At 40.9% G+C, this 24,393-nt stretch overlaps 2 protein-coding genes across 2 annotated transcripts; one reads left to right on the top strand and one right to left on the bottom strand.

Moving 5' to 3' along the window:
* Positions 1-1,495: 1,495 nt before the first annotated feature.
* On the bottom strand, positions 1,496-14,488 carry LOC124267925 (U3 small nucleolar RNA-associated protein 4 homolog; the record flags this gene model as incomplete). The annotated part of the gene is given in 15 exon segments (XM_046702916.1): positions 1,496-1,691; positions 2,901-3,061; positions 4,505-4,604; positions 4,841-4,917; positions 5,815-5,931; positions 5,934-5,985; positions 8,604-8,651; positions 10,163-10,238; positions 10,329-10,497; positions 11,283-11,367; positions 11,822-11,890; positions 12,428-12,547; positions 13,319-13,373; positions 13,689-13,802; positions 14,379-14,488. Coding segments are annotated over 14 exon segments (1,429 nt in total), but the record flags the coding sequence as incomplete, so codon positions are not given.
* Positions 14,489-14,580: 92 nt separating this feature from the next.
* On the top strand, positions 14,581-16,993 carry LOC124267922 (chromosome transmission fidelity protein 8 homolog). The gene is made up of 3 exons (XM_046702913.1): positions 14,581-14,702; positions 15,629-15,749; positions 16,472-16,993. Exons 1-3 carry the CDS (start codon positions 14,680-14,682, stop codon positions 16,694-16,696), a joined length of 369 nt encoding a protein of 122 aa, XP_046558869.1. The 5' UTR covers positions 14,581-14,679; the 3' UTR covers positions 16,697-16,993.
* Positions 16,994-24,393: the final 7,400 nt, after the last annotated feature.

Raw genomic sequence — 24,393 nt, 5'->3', positions numbered from 1 at the left:
TGTTAAACAATAATCCAGTGTGATATTAGACAATAATCCATTGTGATATTAGACAATAATTCATTGTGATATTAGACAATAATCCAGCGTGATGTTAGACAATAATCAAGTGTGATATTAGACAATAATCCATTGTGATATTAGACAATAATCAAGTGTGATATTAGACAATAATCCAGTGTGATATTAGACAACAATAATCCAGTGTGATGTTAGACAATGATGTTAGACAATAATCCAGTGTGATATTAGACAACAATAATCCATTGTGATATTAGACAATAATCCATTGTCAATAATCCATTGTGATATTAGACAATAATCCAGTGTGATGTTAGACAATAATCCAGTGTGATATTAGACAATAATCCAGTGTTGTGTTAGACAATAATCCATTGTGATATTAGACAATAATCCAGTGTGATATTAGACAATAATCCAGTGTTATTAGCAATAATCTAGTGTGATGTTAGACAATAATCCAGTGTGATATTAGACAATAATCCAGTGTGATGATTAGACAATAATCCAGTGTGATAGTAATCCAGATATTAGACAGTAATCCATTGTGATATTAGACAACAATCCATTGTGATATAGATATTAGATAATAACCCATTGTGACATTAGACAATAATCCTGTCTGACACAATTTTAGAAAACTCTACCACGTTAACACTATTATATAAAGCACGCAAGGTGACACCTCCGATACTTAAAACCTGATGAAAACTGGGCAGCCTCACTATTTTCACGCATGCGGTTCAATCAAAACCTTACATTTTTCACACTAATAAATTGTGTTGAGCTTGTAGGTCATACTTTTACCTTTCTGCTCATCGTTATTCAATTTGTCTAACTGCATTTCATATTTGACCATTGACCCTCAAATTAGCATTACCCTCTGCTTTGAACAAATGTTTGGTCTCTTCGTTAACATCGACAGTTTCTGTAAATCTCTGAATAACTTGGAAACAGAAATTGGCTCTCATTGGTCAAGGTGGGAAAACACAATTTTCATATTTCCCCAATAATTGCACATGTCAAAATTAACCAATTAGAGATGTTTTCTGTTCGAAGTTATTCCGAAGATTTATGGACCTCTGATTAATGTACATAATTAATGTTGTCATGGTTACATGGCTTCAAGTGAGTGAATGAGAGATGAGTGAGTTGAGTTAAATGCTGCGTTTAACATGAGTAATGGAGGTCTCAGACATTTATCACTTCGGTAAAACCCACAGACTTGAGTATGATGCAAACGAACCCAGAAACGGCACCATGATGAACTTAGTGTCAGCCCAAGCTCACAGGCTCTGGCATGTCCAAGAGACAGCACAGCTAACTGTGGCACCAAAGATTGGGCCAGTTGTGCCACCATGGGAAGAAAATGGTAGTTTCAGGAATAACTCGGCAATTGACATTGCATCAATTGTCCCAGTTTCTCATGGGATACAAGTGCCATGTCTATGAAATACATATGAAGGAAACTGACCTTTCAGTGGTTGGAACGTGTGATTGACCTTGACCTCAGTGTCCTTGACATCTATAACTTGAACAGCTGCTGAACATGAGGCTGAGATGAGTTGCTTGTGGACGTTAAATCTCATGAGATGAGCTGGCATGATGTCTTCATCAATGACCTTAATTCGGGTCAAGGTCACAACTGGTTGAAGGGCATCTGATTCATTCTGAAATGACAAGAGAAGTAAATATGTGGAAATATCAAAGGAACATGAACATTGGACCATGTCAAGTTACCAGCTTTGTGGAAGCCGCGGTGGCTGAGCGGTCTAGGCGTCTGACTTTGTGTGCTGGCGATTAAGTGCCTGACTCTGAGGGTGTGGGTTCAAAGTGTAATCCCAAATATAACATATGTTACAAGTTACCACACAAAGAACATTTTCTATGGGAATGACATGCATCATGGTGAGTTAAAATTTAATGTCACTTCAGCTTTATTTCATCCATATTGCGATTTAATCCGAGGAATCTTTCAAACTGAGAAGAGACAAATTCACAAAAGAGTGTGTGAGTGAGTTTGGTTTTAAGCCGCTTTTAGCAATATTCTAGCAATATCAAGGCTGGGAACACCAGAAATGGGCTTCACATATTGTACCCATGTGGTGAATCGAACCCGAGTCTTCGGTGTCACAAGCGAACACTTTAGCCACTAGGCTACCCCACCGCTCAAAAGGAGTAAATAATGTGGCACAAGAAACTTCTCAAAGAAAATGTTTGCATATCTGCTTGTTGCCTAACGCTGTACTCTGTAAATAATCGAGTCTGGACCAGACAATCCAGGGATCAACAGCATGAACATTGATCTATGCAATTGTGTCAACCCAGTCAGGGAGCCTGACTACCCGATCCCGTTTGTCGCCTCTTGGGTTGCTGAAGTTCAATTGTAACCCAGATCTTCACGGGTCAGTCTGGACCAGACAAACCAGTGACTGATATGGTGAGCAACAGCCATCTTGTTACAATGACACGCAATCAACCAAGTCACGTAAAATGAAAACTACATGCATTTGATTTAGTCGCCTATTATGACAAGCAGTTTGCTGGGGACCTACACTAACCTAGAATCCCCACACTGTCTTTACATAGTCATATTTGGTCAAGTCAGTTAACCATAACCCCTGAAGATCCGGGTTAGAATTGATCTTCAGTAACCCATGCATGGCCTAAGAGGCGACTAACGGGATCGGGTGGTCAGGCTCGCTGACTTGGTTGACACGTCATCGGTTCCGAAATGTGTAGATCGATGCTCATGCTGTTGATCACTGGACTGTCTGGTCCAGACCGCCGCCATATAGCGAGAATATTGCTGAGTGGGGCGTTAAACAACCAAACCAAATCAGTGGCAATAAAAGGATGATATATGAATGACAACTAACCACAGTAAAGTTGTACAGCCGGATACTCCTCTCATCTGAGTAGCCAATCAGAGACCCATCAGCTGCGATGGCACTGCAGACGACACATTCTCCTATCTTGGCCTTCAGCTGGACCAGTTTCAGTGGCTTGGTGTCCAGCGGCAGAATTTCCCCATGGATATCTGCAATGTAATATGTAGTTGTCGCATGGCAGGCTATTGAGAATGCGGACCGCCTCCATGGTGTAGTGGTTAGAGCGGAAGGTCGCGGGTTCGATCCCCCAAAAGACGTTAAAATGTGGTACTTGTTGGTCCCTGCCTGGCGCTCGGCATTAATGGGTACAACAAGGACTGGTCAGCTCAGAGTCAGTATAATGTGTCTGAGTGGGGTATTCCTGCTTCACTGCGGCATGGTATCTCAGTGGGCTAGCACTATAACACCAGCTTAAGTCTGGGCTAGTACCAGCAGCCGCATATACACATACACACGCATGCACGTTGTCATATGAGCGAAATATTCTCAAGCATGACGTAAAACCCAATTTCATCTCACCTCACCTATTGAGAATGCTATCAGTGAGTAAGCTTGTTTTGATGTATGCCAGCTTGATGCTGGAGAAAGACCCAAGGTCATGCAGGTCTCAGGTGAAACCCACAGCAATAGGTATGGTACTAAACCTTGAAACATAATAAGGATGAAAGCTGTTGGTTGGTTGTTTAATGCTGCACTAAGCAATATTCCAGCTCTATGGCGGCGGTCTGTAAATAATCAAGTCTCGACCAGACAATCCAGTGATCAACAGCATGAGCATGGATCTTCACAATTGGGATACAATGTGTCAACCAAGTCAGTGAGCCTGACCACCCAATCCCGTTAGTCGCCTCATACAAGGATGGGTTGCTGAAGACCAATTCTAATCTGGATCTTCATGGGTGACAAAAGCTGGATTTTAAACAAATGCAAGTTGTGGTGCCATAGATGAACAGGTGAAGTGAGGTGGAATTGGGTTTAACGTCGCTCTGGAGAATATTTCGCTCATAAGACGACGTGCATGCGTGTCTATGTGTATGTGCGGCTGCTTGTACTAGCCCAGACTTAAGCTGGTTTTATAGTGCTAGCCCACTGAGATACCATGCCGCAGTGAAGCATGAATACCCCACTCAGACACATTATACTGACTCCGAGCCGACCAGTCCTTGATGTACCCATTAATGCCGAGCGCCAGGCAGGGACCAACAAGTACCATATTTGAATGTCTTTTGGTATGACGCGGCCGGGGATTGAACCCGCGACCTACCGCTCTCCGGGCGGACGCTTTAACCACTACACCATGGAGGCGGTCCATAGATGAACAGACCACCCATGGCTCCTGTTGGGTGTTCAGTGTCGTTGTTAAACATTTCATTGTCTAATAAAAAGCGTCTGTGGATGTCAACCTTCAGCATTAACTGATGAAGACTTTAGTCCTGTGTTAAATGTCTGGGATGCAGGTTTTCAGTGTGCCTGTAACTGGGAACAGTTTCTGATGTTTGCTTGCAAGCAAGCTCCTATTTCTGTCACACTCTTCCAGTAAAGTATCACACACTGAATGTCATTATCATTCCGGAACCATGTCATCTCCTTACTTGACTTTCTCTTGGTGGCGCCGAGCCGCCATACCTCCAGGGATGTTGGATACTGCAACAACAGCAGGCCTGCATCCTTGGCAACACTCACCAGGGGGCGCTGGGGGAATAAGACTAGGAATACTGACATTGCTTTGTGGAGTATGTGAGTTCGGATGAAATACGTCAAGTTGCAGCAATATGGCAGTGGGGGACATTTCATGTTGTTGCAACATCAGTGTGGTTGGGGGACTGTTGCAAACTACTCTGTTGGAGGAATTCATACTCTGGTGAAAGCTAAACTGCTACGAAGAAGGAACCTCATTGTGAGCACAGTCAACAACAAGGTGACATTACCTGCGGCAGACCAGGCACCTTCCTCCCCTTGCCTTTAGCTGGGTTGATATCATGCAGGACCAGGTTGGTGTCAACACCTGACAACAGACACACACGGACACAATGTGGACATCTGATTGATTGATTGATTGATTGATTGATCTTAGTTTTACGCCACACTCAGCAATATTCCAGTTATATGACAGCGGTCTGTAAATAATTGAGTCTGGACCAGACAATCCAGTGATCAACAGCATGAGCATTGATCCACACAACTGGGATACGATGACATGTGTCAAACAAGTCAGCGAGCCTGACCACCCAACCACCGATCTGACCTCGCCTCTTACGACAAGCATGGGTTACTGAAGATCAATTCTAACCTGTATCTTCACGGGTAGACATCTGAGACTGAGTGAATTGTGTCAGATAATAGCACAGACACAGTGACAGCATGCACTGTGTGCGCGTGCGCGTGTGTTTGAGTGGGGCTGCTTGAACCAGTTCAGATTCATGCTGTTTTCACAGTTCCAGCCCATCGAGACAACACGATGCAGTTTAACATGGATACTCTCTCAGAAATGGATGGTATAGTGTCTCCATGTTGACCAGGGAGGGAGGGAGGGAGATATGGCCTCAATCCATCTGGTCATCTCTTGCCTAAAGCCTATCATAGTGAGTGAGTGAGTTTAGTTTTACGCCGCACTCAGCAATATTCCAGCAACACGGCAGCGGTCTGTAAGTATTCAAGTCTGGACGAGACAATCCAGTGATCAACATCATGAGCATCGATCTGTGTAATTGGGAACCGATGACGTGTCAACCAAGTCAACGAGCCTGACCACCCGATCTCGTTAGTCGCCTCTTACGACAAGCATGGGTTACTGAAGATCAATATTCTAACCCGGACCTTCATGGGTAAAGCCTATCATAACCTGGCAACCCCATGGGGTCGTGGTTCATGTCTACCACCCCACTACATCATGAAACAGTACCTCCTGTGATGATGGTGTCCCCAGACAGAACGATGGCTCGGATGTCATGGGTGTGGTTGGACCGGACGATTGACCTCGTCCACTTGCCAGTGTTGTTCTCCCAGGATAGATGATCTTCTCAAACTGGACAATGGTGGGATCCACTCCTACTGTGTACAAACTCTCCTCTGTCTGAACATAAAACAGATTGATGAGCAAGACATAGTACGCCCTGGCTTCTCACCATGGCCGTACAAGGGCTGGAGGGAGAGAGGATGGTATTAAAAACTTTCAGCAACATTCCTGCATGATCCCATCCTTTGCCAGCAATATTCCAGCACAACTCCTGCAACACTTCAACAACCATTTCTACTCCAGAAATATGCCATCACTATTCCAGTGATATTCCATCACTACTCCAAGAATATCCCATCACTACTCCAGCTATATCCCATCACTACTCCAGCAATATCCCATCACTACTCCAGCTATATCCCATCACTACTCCAGCAATATTCCAGTGATAATCCAGCTATATCCCATCACTACTCCAGCAATATCCCATCACTACTCCAGCAATATTCCATCACTACTCCAGCAATATGCCATCACTACTCCAGAAATATCCCATCACTACTCCAGCTATATCCCATCACTACTCCAGCAATATCCCATCACTACTCCAGCAATATCCCATCACTACTCCAGCTATATCCCATCACTATTCCAGCAATATCCCATCACTACTCCAGCTATATCCCATCACTACTCCAGCAATTTCCCATCACTACTCCAGCAATATCCCATCACTACTCCAGCAATATCCCATCACTACTCCAGCAATATTCCATCACTACTCCAGCAATATGCCATCACTATTCCAGTGATATTCCAGCTATATCCCATCACTACTCCAGCAATATCCCATCACTACTCCAGCAACATCCTTTACGAGCCATCAGTCCGTCACTAGAACCCCCATCAGAAGTTGAATAGCATTGGGGAGGAACATGCCCTGTTTACAAATCTGCAAATTGTACTAAATGTCTAGTTTGACGAGACTTGCAACTACCCTATTATGGACAACAGAATTGAAACCAATCTCTGTCTGGGTCACATTGTCAACTACAGTGCTTGTATTTTTATCATGTATATTGAAATGAAGCAGGACTAAAGATTTATACATAATGAACGGGATTGTTAGCTGTCATCTTGGATAATCTGAGCAATCTGTGAAGCAAGGGTGAACATATGGATTCCGCAGTGACAATAGTTTAAGCTAGTCTTACACAGTCTACTGAGTTAAGGGAGTGAGTAGTTTCCCTGTAATTAAGGAAAGAATAAGTGAGTGAGTTTAGTTTTACGCCACACTCAGCCTTATTCCAGCTATATGGCGGCAGTCTGTACCGTATATGACCGTCTATAAGACGACCCCATGGATAAGACGACCCCCAAACTTGACCCTTAAAATCAGTGTCAAAATAGTATGTTTCGTGCATAAGTCGATCCCACGCGATGGGGTCCTAATCGCGGCAAACACAGACCACAGACAACTGGCAGTTACCAATAATTATAACTTTGGACCACATTATTCAAAGGATTCACAGTCATATATATTGTGTCTACTCACGGATCGCAACGAAGTGTACAGAAAATGCATAATATATTTTGCTTCTCTAAATATCATATTTATTGTAGCAACAAACTGGCTTGCTTATTTTACCCAATTCAACAATCACGAACTGATTACCGCCTCGTTTTCCATTGACTGCTAGTTTACAGTAACATTGGTAAAAATGTGTGAATTTAAATGGCTTCCGTATTTTACCCCATTCCATGTGCGTACAACTTCTGCTTACCACGTTCATGAGGGTCCGTATAACCTTAGTGTTGATTATATATATTTTACATAAAAACTGTAAATAAAATTACACAATGCTAGGATATATTTCTTTGGGTTAAATAATAGTATTCTGTATTATATTTTACTGACGACTGCGTCAAAATTCATCCTGTTATATTATTGTGCATGTTTGAACTTGTTCGCCGGGAAACGTGTGCACAGCTGATTGCTATTTCCGGCTCAAATACACACGGTAATTTTAATTAATTTATAGAGCCAAAACTGTAACTAAAATTACACAATGCTAGGATATATTTCTTTGGGTTAAATAATAGTATTCTGTATTATATTTTACTGATGACTCATCCAGAATTCGAATCTCGTTCCGCTATATTATTGTGCATGTTTGAACTTGTTCACCGGAAACGGTGCACAGCTGATTGCTATTTCCGGCTCAGATACACACGGTTACCTTAATCCCTGTAAATAATACAATGCCCAGCAAAAACAACTTATAACTTAAAAGGTAAATAATCTTGTCTAGTGATGTTTAATTGCAAATTTGACGTCTCTACTGACAAAGTCGTCTTCTGTTGTTTGTTCATGCGAAGTGATACGATGTTGTTTTCTTACCCCTGGAAAAAAGTTTGACGAAAGCGTAACCCATGGGTAAGACGACCCCCTTCTACAGACTGCTTTTTTTGGTCCTCAAAATTCGGCTTATAGACGGTTATGTACGGTAAATAATCGAGTCTGGACCAGACAATCCAGGGATCAACAGCATGAACGATCTACGCAATTGGGATACGATGACATGTGTCAACCCAGTCAATGAGCCTGACCACCCGATCCCGTTAGTCACCTCTTACAACAAGCATGGGTTACTGAAGATCAATTGTAACCCGGACCTTCATGGGTAATTAAGGAAAGACAGACAAAAAACATGACAAGATCTTGATGAACGTACCTCATTGAGACAGAGAGACAACACGTCGGCCTTGTGGCTCTGGAAACTCTGTAACACAATAACATAACACTTAGGACAGTATACACGTCAGGGTGGTGTAACACAATAACATAACACTTAGGACAGTATACAAGTCAGGGTGGTGTAACACAATAACATAACACTTAGGACAGTATACAAGTCATGGTGGTGTAACACAATAACATAACACTTAGGACAGTATATAAGTCATGGTGGTGTAACACAACACTTAGGACAGTATACAAGTCAGGGTGGTGTAACACAATAACACAACACTTAGGACAGTATACAAGTCAGGGTGGTGTAACACAATAACATAACACTTAGGACAGTATACAAGTCATGGTGGTGTAACACAATAACACAACACTTAGGACAGTATACAAGTCAGGGTGGTGTAACACAATAACACAACACTTAGGACAGTATACAAGTCATGGTGGTGTAACACAATAACACAACACTTAGGACAGTATACAAGTCATGGTGGTGTAACACAACACTTAGGACAGTATACACGTCAGGGTGGTGTAACACAATAACACAACACTTAGGACAGTATACAAGTCAGGGTGGTGTAACACAATAACATAACACTTAGGACAGTATACAAGTCAGGGTGGTGTAACACAATAACACAACACTTAGGACAGTATATAAGTCATGGTGGTGTAACACAATAACACAACACTTAGGACAGTATACAAGTTATGGTGGTGTAACACAATAGCACAACACTTAGGACAGTATACAAGTCAGGGTGGTGTAACACAATAACACAACACTTAGGACAGTATACAAGTCATGGTGGTGTAACACAATAACACAACACATAGGACAGTATACAAGTCAGGGTGGTGTAACACAATAACATAACACTTAGGACAGTATACAAGTCATGGTGGTGTAACACAATAACACAACACTTAGGACAGTATACAAGTCAGGGTGGTAACACAATAACATAACACTTAGGACAGTATACAAGTCATGGTGGTGTAACACAATAACACAACACTTAGGACAGTATACAAGTTATGGTGGTGTAACACAATAGCACAACACTTAGGACAGTATACAAGTCATGATGGTGTAACACAATAACACAACACATAGGACAGTATACAAGTCATGGTGGTGTAACACAATAACATAACACTTAGGACAGTATACAAGTCATGGTGGTGTAACACAATAACACAACACTTAGGACAGTATATAAGTCATGGTGGTGTAACATAACTAGACAGGAGAATGTAAACTGTGGCTGGAGATGTCACAGTGTAATACGTCTCAGCACGTGATGTGTAATATGGCTAGACACACGTTAATGGTGTAATATGGCTAGACACACACGTTAACAGTGTAATATGGCTAGACACACCATAATGGTTTAATATGGCTAGACACACGTTAATGGTGTAATATGGCCAGACACACGTTAATGGTGTAATATGGCTAGACATGCGAGAGAGTATAGGGTGACATCAGCTCTGTGGTATCATGTGTGTGGAGTTATCACTCCTGCAACAACTTACCCGAATGAGAGTTCCCATCTTGCCGTTCCAGAAGCATGTCTTCCCACGGGAGTCTCCACTGATGACTGTCAGGTCACTGTAACCATGGTAACAACCATCAAATTACATGACAAACTAAACACAAAGCAATATAGTATATGTGAAAACCTTCCCCAGTATCCCCTACCTTGTGACGGTGACACACCACACGATGGTCTCTTTAGAGACCTCTTCTCGGCCGATGGTCAGTCGCTGGATAGCATGTCCAGAGCTGGCACTCCACAAACGGATATTGTCCACTCCTCCGGTCACTATAATGTTCTCACCCTCATGCCAAGCGATGGACAAAATACGACCTACAACATCAACCATAGCTTACAGTCATCTCAGGTGTGTTACACTGAGCATGCACAGTTTTCAAACATAAATGAGTTGAGTTCCAGACTCAATTATTTACAGACCGCCGCCATATTGCTGGAACATTGCTGAGAGAGGTGTTAAACAATCAACAAACAGCTATAAAGTGAGGGTGTAACATATGATATTTGGGTAAAAAACGGAAATTATACTTGTGAAAATATAACTCATTTACATTAAATAATATCAGCTGAAACAAATCTTGACCAGAAATTTTTAACCCTCTTCCTCAATACGTGAAATCATGGACAAAGGGAGACAACTATGTCCTGATCACAAGTTGTCTCCCATTGGCCAATGATTTCACATCATTATTCCTTTGTTTCTGTTCATGTACTTTAATTAAAATCTTCTGATTATCATTTGTATTATTACCAAATCACATTCCATAGGTAAAGGCCAATTTATGTAAATGTGCACATATTTTGAACCATGAAAACCTATGGGCAAAATAACTCATCAGATTGCATCAGAATATTCCGACTGAACCTGACTAAAAAACAATGACAGACCACTGAAATAATTCTTTTAGTACAAGAGATACAAACCAACTCATTGTTTGGACAACATATTCACATCTATATACATCTACTGTTAACTTTATACCAAAGAGGATTAGGTTAAATATGAGTGTATCTTTGAAATAATAAACAACATTAACAGTCATGTGTTGTCTCCCTTTGACCATAACTAAAATGACTTCAATGAACACGAAAAGTGTTACCTTCTTGTTTGTCAAATGACTTCAGGTACTGTAGATTGTCCATTTCAATATCAAATAAAACCACACAGCCATCTTCCGTCCCTGCCTGAAAGTAGAGCAACACTGCATTAAGTATGAAAAGCACATACTTGAAATATGACAGTTAAAACTGATTTACGAAACGTCGACAAATATGCCCACGCTCAGAATTCAACCACTTCACATTATTCCCACCTTGAGTAAAACAATCAGCATGTATAAATAAAACATTTACTAAGATTTCGCCTGATGAAGGAACAAGCAGCTTGTATAAATAAAACATTTACTCAGATTTCACCTGATGAAGGAACAAGCAAAAGCCCTGAAGTGACGTTACAAAGAATAATTTAGTTTTTATCCTAAAAATGTTTTTATGTTCTTTTAACTTCTAAAAGCCTATCAAAGACCTATCACAACAAGTAATTCAAAATATAAATCTTGTGATCTGTTTGAGTTACAAGTTATAATCATTCTAAACACCAGACTATTACACTTCCAGGAATCAATATAGGCAGACTCACAGCTAGTCTTGTCCCACTGGAATTCTGTGTAAGACACCAAATAGGTCCTGCATGGGAAAAGGCAGAGCGCTGAAAAGAGAACACAGTTTTGGGCTAAATGGGATGCCGGCAACACTTCATCTTATTCCAGATACCTTAGGCCAGGAGAAACAAACCTATGACTGACAGTGTGAGCATCTTTTCTCCTTTGATGGGAAAAAGAGCAAACTTCATAGAGACATGGTGGTTACCATATCAGTAGAAGCCAGCATCAATCTGGTAAAATACTGCTTTCAACAGTTCCTTAGTTATATCACAGCTTGTCAGTTTAATATGGAGGAAAACCCAAAATGATGCAGGCTTTAGATATTTTCCTCTTGGTGAAACTCATGCCCACGGTGCTAACAAACCTTGAACCTAATCCGGGCGAGTCTGGGAACTGATCCCACGATAATATGTCTCAGCCTTGCCTAGCAGATACGGCTATGCACCCATTTACTTCTGATATCCTACTTTTTTTTAAACAGAGCTTACTAATGGCACCTTTTCTACTGACAAAACCTGTAAGCAAGGCTCGAGATATGTCCCTGAATAATCATGATGACAAATTAATAAAAGATCACTCACCATGGCCTGCAGTTTGATCAAATCATATTCTGTCACCTCGCCATCAAGTCCTGCTGTGAAGAGTCGCTTCCCTTGCCATATCACAGCTTCAATTGACCGATCTCCACTTCCTGGAATAACCTGTCAAATGCGTGAGGACATAATTAATCTACTTGTTAATTCACTTAAAAACATGTACCAAAAAATAGTTTGATAACAAAATGTACTTAAGTCTTACATGTTGCTTAATGGTTACATTATACTTACAGCATGCAACCTTTAATTTGTTATTTATAGTCTAATACACATAAAAATGCCAGGCCCATGTTCAAAACAAATTTCATTTTACTATGTTTATTATGATAATACACAAATTAATAGGCATTTACCTCTTGCCAAATTGTTTTATTTTGTAGATAATATAAAAGAAAACAAAAAAATAACTCTTCTTGCTCATCAGAAGTACATTATGTACATTTCTGCAGTTTAATGGTGTCCAAGGAGAAGAACCGAAATACTGAAGATGTTGATGGACTGACTGACTGAGTTTGGTTTTAAGCTGCTTTTAGCAATATTCCGGCCGGGGACACCAGAAATAGGCTTCAGAAGATGTTGATGGAATTCTTGCAGTAAGAATTTCACCATAAAATGAAGTGAAAAACATAATATTCACTCAATCCTTGGAAACTAGTCTTTATATTACACCGACCCGTGCCCTTGACAAAGTAGATCTGTTCATTACCTTAAAACTTTTAGAAAACTTTATTGGTAGTGTTAATGAACATGTAAGGAGTGAGTGAGTGAGTTATTATTTAACGTCACATCGGCAATATTTCAGCCATATCGTGACAACATATAAGGAACAGGTCCCGATTTGTACACAGTGTTCAATGTTTTTCTCCATTAGCCTACCCTTTCTTGAAACCACTTGTCTTGTTCACTCCATATTTCCAGTGAGCCGTCAGATCTGTAAAATCAAATCACTACTATAACTTCAAATACATGGGATGTTATCATTGAAAATAATATAGAATAGAAAATCATATCACAAACATGACAAATATTAATCTCATTTAAGAAAACAAATTGTGACTATATATATATACACACAGGAACATACAGAACAAGTTCAATCCACAGAATTTATGGGATACATGGGCTATAAGTATCTTTGTATTTGTGTACAGTTACGCATTTCTGTAGTTAAATGGTGTCCAAGGAGAAGAACTGAAAGAACACTAAAGATGTTGATGGAATTCATGCAGTCATGCTTTTCTCTTACCGTGAAACAGCTAGTCTCTTCCATTCTTTTGTATAAGCGAGACAGTGAATTGCCTTGGGTTTGTACTCGAAGAAGCGAATATGGTGCACCCTAAACTCCCCCATCTTCAGTTTGCTGTAACAATTATAGTCAATAAATTCACATGAATAAATGTGACACCTTTTGAACTTATAAGGTATGGTTGAACTTACTATTCAGAACATTATGCACAGAGGTGTAAGCTACTTTTTCCATAAAAGATAGTATACATGTTTGGGTTGCTTCTCATTTCGCCTACTTCACAATTCTCCTACATCCCAACTCGCCTTCAGCAAGTACTGATGGTGAATAGGTACTCTATAAACACCCCGCTGGAAATAATGAGCTCGTCTGAGAATATATTTCAAGAACATTAGAAAGATGCTATAACTGAATTGAATTGTTTGTGATCTTTTGCTTATTGTTAGAGATTGGTTTTCTATACTAAATGTTTATGGTTTGATTGTTAAAATCATCACACTTCATGCACATTATCTCTCACAATGTAAGCATATCTACCGGCAAATGATAAGTGACTATTTTACTAGATGCATCGACAGTCAGTATTAACAGTAAATCGTCATCTCATACTTTCATCTAATTTCACCTTTCCAGTGCTCAGCTAAGAACGACGCGTACATGTCAGCTTCGTGCACTGACATAAATACTTACAATTACAACTGTAACAGTACAATGTCAAATCTGAAGGGTACAACAGCTGCTGAGATCACTCATTCATTGCTTTCAAAGAAACATAAACACATGTGTTCATGGGCGCAACCATGTTTCAGACACGGGTAAAACGAATTCCTCTTTTACGATTGGTTACCAACTAAACGCAACAACCAATAATTACTGAGATAGTAAACTGGTTCCCTCTTTCAGCGCTATTCCTACTTGAAATTAAATGAGACGGAGCCAAGCGTACCGGAAGTGAAATATTGCGCGAAAATTGACAACATTCACTACAAGGATGGTTCAGGTGTACATACAACTGTGAGATTCAGTCATTATTGTTCTAATATCAGTCACACATCATTTAGTTTTTACGCTTGGATGCAACGAAGACGATTTGTTCTCTCATTCCATTTCGGAACAGACTCCTACAGCTGTCCACTGTGCACTCTATGTATCGATAATGAAGTTACATTCTTCTGTTCATTGTTATGTGCTTGTTAATTTGGGGACGTTGGTTAAAATGTCAAGAGTATTATATTAAAGGACCTAGTCTCTATTTTAATGGAGTTCACTGATGTAAAGAGTGTTGAGCAAAATAACATTGAACACTGTTCAACGTACTTCTAGACATAGACTAGTTGGTCCGACTAGTTTTTAGTATTAATGATTTTCTCAGAGAATCTGTTTCAAGATGCAGGATGTCATATGGTAATTAACGCTGAAGGGGTCGTTGTCGGCACAGGTACTACAGATACGTATCCCAGGTACGTTTCTGTATACAGATATGTACCCTGAACAAAGTCAAAATACAGAAACGTACCCGGTACCCTAAAAGGCAGACGAGTCCATATTCCGCAATCCAAAACCGAAACCGTATGTAGTTGTTCCCGTTCAACTGATTCCGAGTGGTGTTCATGTGCATCGCGAAATATCTGTTACTATGTATTCTCATTACTTACATAACGCAATCAAATGTATCTAATACAACAGTATGACAGTTCCGGTCAAGAATATGACACAATGGGAATGGAATCGTCCTAGGGTACGTTTCTGTATTCTCATTATAGCCAAGGTACGTTTTCTGTATACAGGAACGTACCTGGGGTACAACGACCCCTTCAGTGTAATTAACCTCTGTAATTCAGTTATTACTATTAAGCTGATCACAGAAGAGTTTGTACTTGTAATAACTGCCATTGGCGTGATATGAGAAGTGTTATTGTCTTCACGTGTTTTATCTCCAGACCTGGTGGTGCCAAGGATTGTCCAGAGTGGGCCATTATTGACCTCCAAGGCGCCCTTGAAACTCGACATCCCGTGCCTCTTGGTGGAAAGTTCATTGGTGATTTGCATTTCACTAAAAAGGTAAAATATGCTTCAATGTTTAGCTCACTTGACTCAAAAGGGCATGTCGTTATCAGGGCGATGGGGTAGCCTAGTGGTTAAAGTGCTGGCTCGTCACACCGATACAGATGTGCTGACATTTTCAAAACGGCTAAATATAAATGTCCGCGGCTAAATATAAATGTCCGCAATGACATTTATATTTAGCCATTTTGAAAATGTCAGCACATCTGTATGTTGTAAGACTTGATAATGAATCCGCCATATATCTAGAATATTGCTGAGTGTGGCTTAAAACTAAACTCACTCACTCACTGATAATGAACAGCTGACCAGTGAAAGAAAATGCTGAGGTTAGGACCTTAGGTTAGGGTTCGTAATCATCAGTCAGTTAATGTATTTTTCTATTTTAGCAACCATGTGAATAATGACCATTACTTTTCTTGTGTGATATCTTCATTTCAAGTTTATCAAAGCAGTACTATGCTAATACCTCTGTCACAATGGTATTAAACCTTGCTTGACTCGAGGAAAGCTGAGAGTCATCACACTGTAGGCAGTTTCTATCAATTTATGTTGGAGAGTAATAAACAGAAAACTAAATTCGCCTCCGTGAAATACCATTTTATTAAACTTGTGAAAGATTTAGGATACCAAATCATTAACTTGTTTAATATGAATGGTATTGCACAGAAGGTTGTTTTAGTATCCTCTATTTATACATTGTCCTCTTGTTTTCTAAGGATGCACCTGTTCTCATAATTGGACATCACATCTTATATGGAAAAGTTGTGGACCTGGAAAAGCCCTTTGCTGTGTTGGCCAAGCAGTCACAAACACAAGGAGATGTTGCTATGGAAACCAATCAAACAAATAATGGCTATGTTGTTGAAGCCATCATAAAGAAGAAGATACTCTTCAAGACACGACCAAAGCCAATTATTTCACATGTTCCTAAGAAATTATGATACATATGAGTTCTCTCAGTGTACATGTAATCAATATTATATATTTATTTGCATAAATGCTATTTCCTTTTGTAACCATGGTAACTATTGTAATGTATATGTAAAATATTAATATTTTATAAACTCCATGTAGCTGGAATATTGCTGATAGGGGGGTTAAACAACAAACCATCCAAATCAACACACTCCATAACATGTTGTAATTCAATGGATGAAAACCAGTTGAAAAATTAATGTTTGATCATAAATTATTGTGCTATTAGTATTGAAATGATTCCACCACTTTGTCCCTCCTCACACGTCCTAACAAATTTGTAATAAAATAAGTAATCTGGTCACATATGGTGATTAAAATTTGTTGAATCAATCGCTTAGTTTTGTTTTAAGTTCAAGTAGTTCAGTTATGAATTGGTGGTAATGATATGGTCACACTGATGGATATTTAGCGCAGAATGGGTACCCAGCTGGGCTGTAAGATTATTCTGATATTATTGCAGATCTCCATGGATTTGTTATTATGATTTATCCATAAATGTTAAGGTCACCCAGACCACTGGGTAACATTTAATGTGCTTTTTATTTAAAAACGAAACACATCCCTGCAAGTAGGAGGCTTGTTTTGGATGGTTCCATTATGTTATCAGAGTGAGCATTAATTTGTATTGTTGCTTGCGCGCGTCTACGGCTGTATCTTCTGACCTTGTGTCTGGCGTGTGGATTCCAGTTAAGAAATGGTCACCAGTATCATTGTCTGTATTAAGAGACAACCTTATGGGTCCAGGGCTGGTGGGGTAACTAAGTGGTTAAAGCGTTCGCTTGCTGTGTCAAAGACCTAGGTTCGATTCCCCACATAGGTACAATGTATGAAACCCATTTCTGGTGTCCCCTGCCGTGATGTTGCTGGGATATTGCTAAAAGCGGCGTTAAACCATACTCATTTGCCCAAGGTTTGTCCAGATTATATTTACAGCCCATCCCCCCATGACAAATATTAAAAATATTTATGTGAATCATCATTCTGCCCACCAAAACAGTTTTTCAAGAAAACAAATTGAGCACAGAGAGTAATGTGACAAAACAATGATTTTCAAGAAAACAAATATTCACTTGTGCTCTCAACTGCTACTGCACTCCCTGATGTTCCTTGAAGTGACAACCAGAGAGCTCCTTAAGCACAGAATTCGAAAACTGGAGAGCTCCTTAAGCACAGATTTTGACAACCGACCAGCTTTCAGCACAGATTTTGACAATGAGAGAGCTCCTTAAGCACAGAATTTGAAAACCGAACAGCTCTTTCAGCACAGATTTTGACAACCAGAGAGCTCCTTAAGCACAGAATTTGAAAACTGGAGAGCTCCTTAAGCACAGATTTTGACAACCAGAGAGCTCCTTAAGCACAGATTTTGAAAACCGAACAGCTCTTTCAGCACAGATTTTGACAATGAGAGAGCTCCTTAAGCACAGAATTTGAAAACCGAACAGCTCTTTCAGCACAGATTTTGACAACCAGAGAGCTCCTTAAGCACAGAATTTGAAAACCGAACAGCTCTTTCAGCACAGATTTTGACAACCAGAGAGCTCCTTAAGCACAGATTTTGAAAACCGAACAGCTCTTTCAGCACAGATTTTGACAATGAGAGAGCTCCTTAAGCACAGAATTTGAAAACCGAACAGCTCTTTCAGCACAGATTTTGACAATTTTGACAACCGAGAGCAGTGAGAGAGCTCCTTAAGCACAGAATTTGAAAACCCTTTCAACAGCTCTTTTGAGCACAGATTTTGACAACCAGAGAGCTCCTTAAGCACAGATTTTGACAACCAGAGAGCTCCTTAAGCACAGATTTTGACAACCAGAGAGCTCCTTAAGCACAGATTTTGACAACCGGAGAGCTCCTTAAGCACAGATTTTGACAAGAGAGCTCCTTAAGCACAGATTTTGATAACCAGAGAGCTCCTTAAAGCTCCTTACAGATTTTGACAGCCGGAGAGTTCCTCAAGCACTGATTGAAGAGATCCTTGGAGCACTATAGGTCATCAGATTCCCCATTGTCAGTACTTAGAGCTTTGTATACACAATGGTCAGCTACAAACACAATCACGTACAGTGTTGTCCAGTCATTGCAGAGTTATAATGACACCTGTGTAGCTTGGCTGAAAGACTGAGCCCAAGGATGATGGAGTGTCTTGATGGAGTACTTCCGATGGAGAGTCTGGGGCCCACTGTTGTTGAAGGCTTCCTCCTGGTGGTGTCCTGAACGGCAAAATGATATGCTTACGTGACAGGTCTTGCATCAAGAAATCTGATGGCGTCAAGTCTGGTGAGTATACATGATGTTCAACAGGTTAAAGCTACAACAATGCATTGCAGCATTGGCAACAACTCACAGGTCCCTTGTGCTTTAATTATTTGTCCACACCGTTTAGCTTTTTAAATTCTGGAGCAGGTATGTTTGTTTAATGCTGCACTCCGCAAAATCCCAGCTTCCAATGGCCAAACAGCTACTAAGAAGATTACAACAATATCGGTCATTGATGCTCAGAAATGTTGGGTGCAACTCAACCAGTCATATGTGGATCCAACCCCTCCCTCACCCCCCTCACAAAAAGCTGTATCCGCCCCTGCCAGTATCGTTCCTGGGGAATCGCAAAAAATGGAAGCTTTCACATCGATTATGGAACAAACTCAGCCTTCTTTGTCGGAGGAGACGTTACACGTTTCCACGTCTTTGACTTGTTAGACTGTGACTGATATGCTGCTGAACCAAGACGGGCCCAGATCATCAACGGAAGCGGGCGCATTCTCTCGGCAAAGCCGCCGCTTCCACCCACAACTTGATGAAGAATCACTGTCCGACTTCCTCCTGTGTGTAGATGACAGAACGGGTCTCCACCCCAGGAACATTGGCCACTCGATCCCAGTGTGCGTTCTGTCATGTGAATTATGTTACTTGTACCATTGCAACCCAGCTGCAATACATATGCTCTTCAAAAAACAAAACAAACTTAACATAGGACAAATTTGAATTTTTAGGAAAATATTTGACACAAACCAATCCATGCTGAATCCCAGCATGTGGGGAATGGTTGCCGACGACAAAACGTTTGAAAAAGAAACGTTTAACAAAAACGTAACGTTACACTCACGTCTGTAGTGAATCGCTAAAACGCACCCTACATGAAATGCACGAGCATCATGAAATTGTGTATCACCCTGAGCTGAAGCCTATAACTGTATGCTTTAATAAAAGCCACGTCAGTGCTTTCAGCCACTATAGACGACAAAGAGAATGAAAAGACTCACAGAAGCTCAACGCCATCGGCCGTTTACAAGGACGGACATCGCAGCATGATGTGGCAAGGCACTTCAGCGTGTCCAGACAGACCATCTCAAACCTATGGACCCGATACAAAGGTCGCCCTTGAGTTACCACCGCCGCCCAGGATCGCTACATCCGGTTGAAACATTTTCGTTCAAACACCACGGCCGCATCATCCACAACAATCCAAATCCCTGGACTGCTCCGAATCTCCGACCAGACAGTGCGCAACTGGCTATGGAAAGCCAGACTTTTTGACAGAAGACCAGATCAACGTCACGTCGTTCCTTACGTCAACGGGATCTTCGGAGCATGACAATACTCGACCTCACGTTGCACGTGTTTGACAGGTCCTCCTCCAGCAAAACAATGTTCAGTTGTTACCTTGGCCTTCTCGATCACCGGATTTGTCCCCCATTGAACATCTATGGGTTACTCTTGATCGAAGCTTGCGCCAGCGTAATCCGCCACCTCAGACACTACACGAACTGCTCACAGCACTTCAGCAAGTGCATCAAAACATTCCTCAAGACAGCATTCGGCATCTCCCTTCTTCTATGGGTCACCGCTGCCGAGCTGTTATCGATGCTCATGGTGGTCACACCAGTTACTGACATTTTACTCTGACCAAGTGGCTTAAATAGCCCTCTGTGGTTTTACCAAACACTTTCTAGATAATCATGTTTTGGAAATTTGTAAAGTGATGATTTTACTGTAACTGAGCAATGTTTGAATCAGTTATATACACTCAGTAATTAAACTCCAAAACAGCATGTCAAGTTTCTTTTTTTGAAGAGTATATATTGCTGCTGTCGTCTAAACTTCAACCCTGATCTTTATCTTCCGTGACCACCATGAACCAACAACCGAGAGCGCAATTCCGCGTTTTGGTCAGATCTCAGCCCGTCTCCCTTATATAGTGAAGCCGCTAAGATCAAGTTTCCATTAAAAATGTGCATTTAATGATAAAAGCACAAAAGGTGGTCAAAAGTTGGTTCAAGAACATTTCATTCATAATTTCGGATATGGAGGCACATGGGTTTTTGTTTTGGGCTGTGTGCGCATGTGCAGTAGACAAAAAATGCCGTACTATTTTCAATGTTTTTTCTTACATAGTCAGCATAGCCAATCATTACAAACCAGTAATTGTACATTTAATGATATACAGGTACACGAAAAGAGAAGAACTAGTTAATTTACATTAAGATTAAATATGCCCAAAATATATAAATTCTCCTACCATCCATAATGGCAGGTAGCAGACAGGTTTTCGGATATGGAGCTCCATGACAAAAGATAAATATGTTATGGTTTCATCTGATCAATACTGACTGAAAATGCACATACTATGTGGTAAAAGAACTCCAGGACAATATTTCATAGGTTAAAGTTTTGGATACTTTTAACAATAAAATCTTTAATTCATTAGACTCAAGGCCAAGTGTGGCAGATAATCCAGATTAGTCTTTCACTCATAAAGTTTAAAGTTCAGATGCTTCTCCATAAATATCATTATCACACCCATTGCGGAGTATATCTATGCACAGGCTGTCAACCAAAAAGGCAATTATGGTGTACATTTACATATGAAGTGTCTATATGCATAAAGTCACTATACTAGGGTTACTTGTGACGATCAAGTATTTCTGATAGGATGAAGGATCTGGAAGGATGACCTCCATGTCAACAGCTGACTTTATTACGATAAACATATATACTCAGCAGCAAAAAACACACGTCAGTACGAGTTCAAAATTAGATAGGCACTGTAATGAAATCATTACAGAAATGGACATAATAAGCGGATCAAAAACATTTTCTGTGTACAATATCCTAACACATCAATGAATAACTCAGCACAATTCCAAGACATTACGTTAACGTTTGCAGTCCATTCAGACCCTTGACTTCAGTATCTAGTGTGACCACCACGAGCGGCAAAAACTACAGCACAGCGTCTATGCATGGAGTGCACCAATCGATTGATGAAGGCCATTGACACCTGGAACCACACTCTGAAAAAGGCCTGGCGCAATAAATCGGCTGTGTTCGGCCTTGGTATGACATTATTCAGTCTCCTCTGAATTTCATCCCAAAGATGTTCAATTGGATTTAAATCAGGACTAAGGGCTGGCCACTGCATAATGTTGACACTGTTCTCCTGTAGGAAGTCCCGTGTAGCTCTGGCAGTTGGAAAATGCTGTTCCGGTGACGTGCGAAATGTGATATGACGTGGGGTCTGAGAGCTTGGTCGATTTAGCGCACCGCTGTGATGCCGCCTCCTCTCCTGACCAAGGTTCTGGAACACCACAGGACCCACTCTCTGGTTAAGGCCTATTCCACCCCATACCATGATGCTTGCACCTCCCCAAGAGTCTCTTTCCATAACACATTGGTCTGAGTAACGCTGGCCACGTCGTCGCCATATTCTTGTTCTGCCATCTGCAGTTGATATGCAGTCCTGACTCTCATCTGTGAACAGAACAGTTCTCTATTGCCTGTATCGCCCCAGTTTAGGTGTTGTAGGGCAAACTGTAGACGTTCACGCCGATGACGAGGGGTGAGGATAGGTCCACGGTAAGGTCTACGACAATAGAGGTCCCCGCTGTTAAGACGTCGGCGTACTGTATCAGTACTGACTGGTCTTCCGTGTGTTCCCACTGTCATTGGCGTAGGGAAAAGTTTAAAGTTTGGGGGCAAGATTTCGAAATTGATAACGGGGTGTGGGGTGTGGGGTGGAGAGAGAGAGGTATATGAAAAGGACAGACGAGTTCACTTGCTTTGCAATTTCTCCACAAATTGTGTCCCAGCCCTTGTCTGCAGCTTTAGAATACTTCACAAGAAGGTCTTTATAATAACTTATTCTCTTTATATTTGGTCTTAAATATCTGAAAAATAAGAAATTGGAGTCACTGTCATTTTTTCTTTATGATAATTATATTTTGGGTGCTGACAAATAGAACAATAGGGTACTGAAAAACAATTGTTTTATACTATAAATATATTATAATTACATTCAATAACAAGGCAGAAGTGAGCACAGCTCACATACCCCCGCTTATAGTCTGATCGCCTTCAATACCATTATTGAATACCAAAATAATATTTTAGGAAAACTTTCAATTTTGGCACCCACAATGGCACCATAAGGGTAAGTTCCATGCCAAATTTGAAGTTTGTAAGTGGTATAGTTTTGAGTTATGCTCAGAGAAACCATTCCGGACGCACGGACACACGGGCGGACGGGCTGAGCGCTATATACCAGCGACTACGTCGTAGCGGGGGCATAATAATGCAGCCATTCTTATTTCATACATGAATTCGGCTTTCAGATAAAATCAGCCTCTCACCGCCAATGTATGAGTTTGAAATCGTGTCTTATTGTTATTGTTTAGATTTTCAATAAATAAATCAAACAGCACCTATTATACTTAAAATATGGCTATTACTGTAAACTAAATGTTACTGTATAGACTACACTGTAAATGTCAATGTATGTTGTCAACTTACCGCTGATTCGAATCCATATTGGCTGTTAATAACAGCCTGACTGCCTCTACTTTCACTTTGAGTGACATGAATTAAAAAATTGGAATTCTATCATTAGCAGAATTTTTTTGTGATCATGTTATTTTTCAACGTTACCAGAGGCTTGAATTTGTGTTTAATTCTCTATTATGGTCCCTAAAACATTTCCCAGCTTGTAAAAAGTATGGGGCAGCGCCCCCTATTTTTCCGGGGAGCTGACCCCCATGCCCCCCGAGTTCCTACGCCTATGACTGTATGGCGTGCTGTTTCGGATGCCTGCATGAATGGATTCTGTACATGCTGTCGCACAGCATTGCGGTCTTGTCTTGTGGTCACCCTTGGTCTACCAGTACGGGGGCGATCATTTGTGGTGTTGGTGGACCGGAAACGTTCCTGCAGCCTGTAGATGGTCCGAACGTTGACCTGGAAGTGATTGGCAACGGCTTGTGCAGTGTGGCCAGCTTCAAGTCATCCTAGCGCCTGGTTCCTCTGAGCTGTCGTGAGTCGCGGCATCCTGCTGACGTTGTAATGTGAATGTTTCAACCAGGTCTGGGGTGACCTTGATGTCCTTGCCAACAGGAGGTCCCACAATGTCCACATAGAAGAGTTGGTCGTTATACCAGTGTTGTCACACACCCCACAGTGGAAAATGGTAACACAAAACACAAGGAACCAACAACACGTCATGGCTGCTTCTCTACAGTGTCTCTGCTACACTACTGTGTGACTGTTGTGGCAGGAACTGTATATATAATCTATCTGTGTGTTATTTCTTCATATTGAAGCGGCTAGGATCAAGTTCCCATTACAAATGTGCATTTAATGATAAAACACGAAGGTTGGTCATCATTT

This window comes from Haliotis rubra, unplaced genomic scaffold (assembly GCF_003918875.1).
Source record: "Haliotis rubra isolate DU_JTF1 unplaced genomic scaffold, ASM391887v1 Scf1349, whole genome shotgun sequence".
Lineage (NCBI taxonomy): Eukaryota > Metazoa > Mollusca > Gastropoda > Lepetellida > Haliotidae > Haliotis > Haliotis rubra.
The sequence above is the reverse complement of the archived record's forward strand: the minus strand, read 5'-3'. Positions and strand labels throughout refer to the sequence as shown.

What these genes read in the sequence shown, in the direction of transcription:
- LOC124267922 (XM_046702913.1), top strand. Translation starts at nt 14,680, where the DNA reads ATGGTTCAGGTGTACATACAACT. An exon ending in GTTCAGGTGTACATACAACT is followed by an intron (nt 14,703 to 15,628) that starts GTGAGATTCAGT and finishes TTTTATCTCCAG; the next exon opens with ACCTGGTGGTGCCAAGGATT. An exon ending in ATTTGCATTTCACTAAAAAG is followed by an intron (nt 15,750 to 16,471) that starts GTAAAATATGCT and finishes TTGTTTTCTAAG; the next exon opens with GATGCACCTGTTCTCATAAT.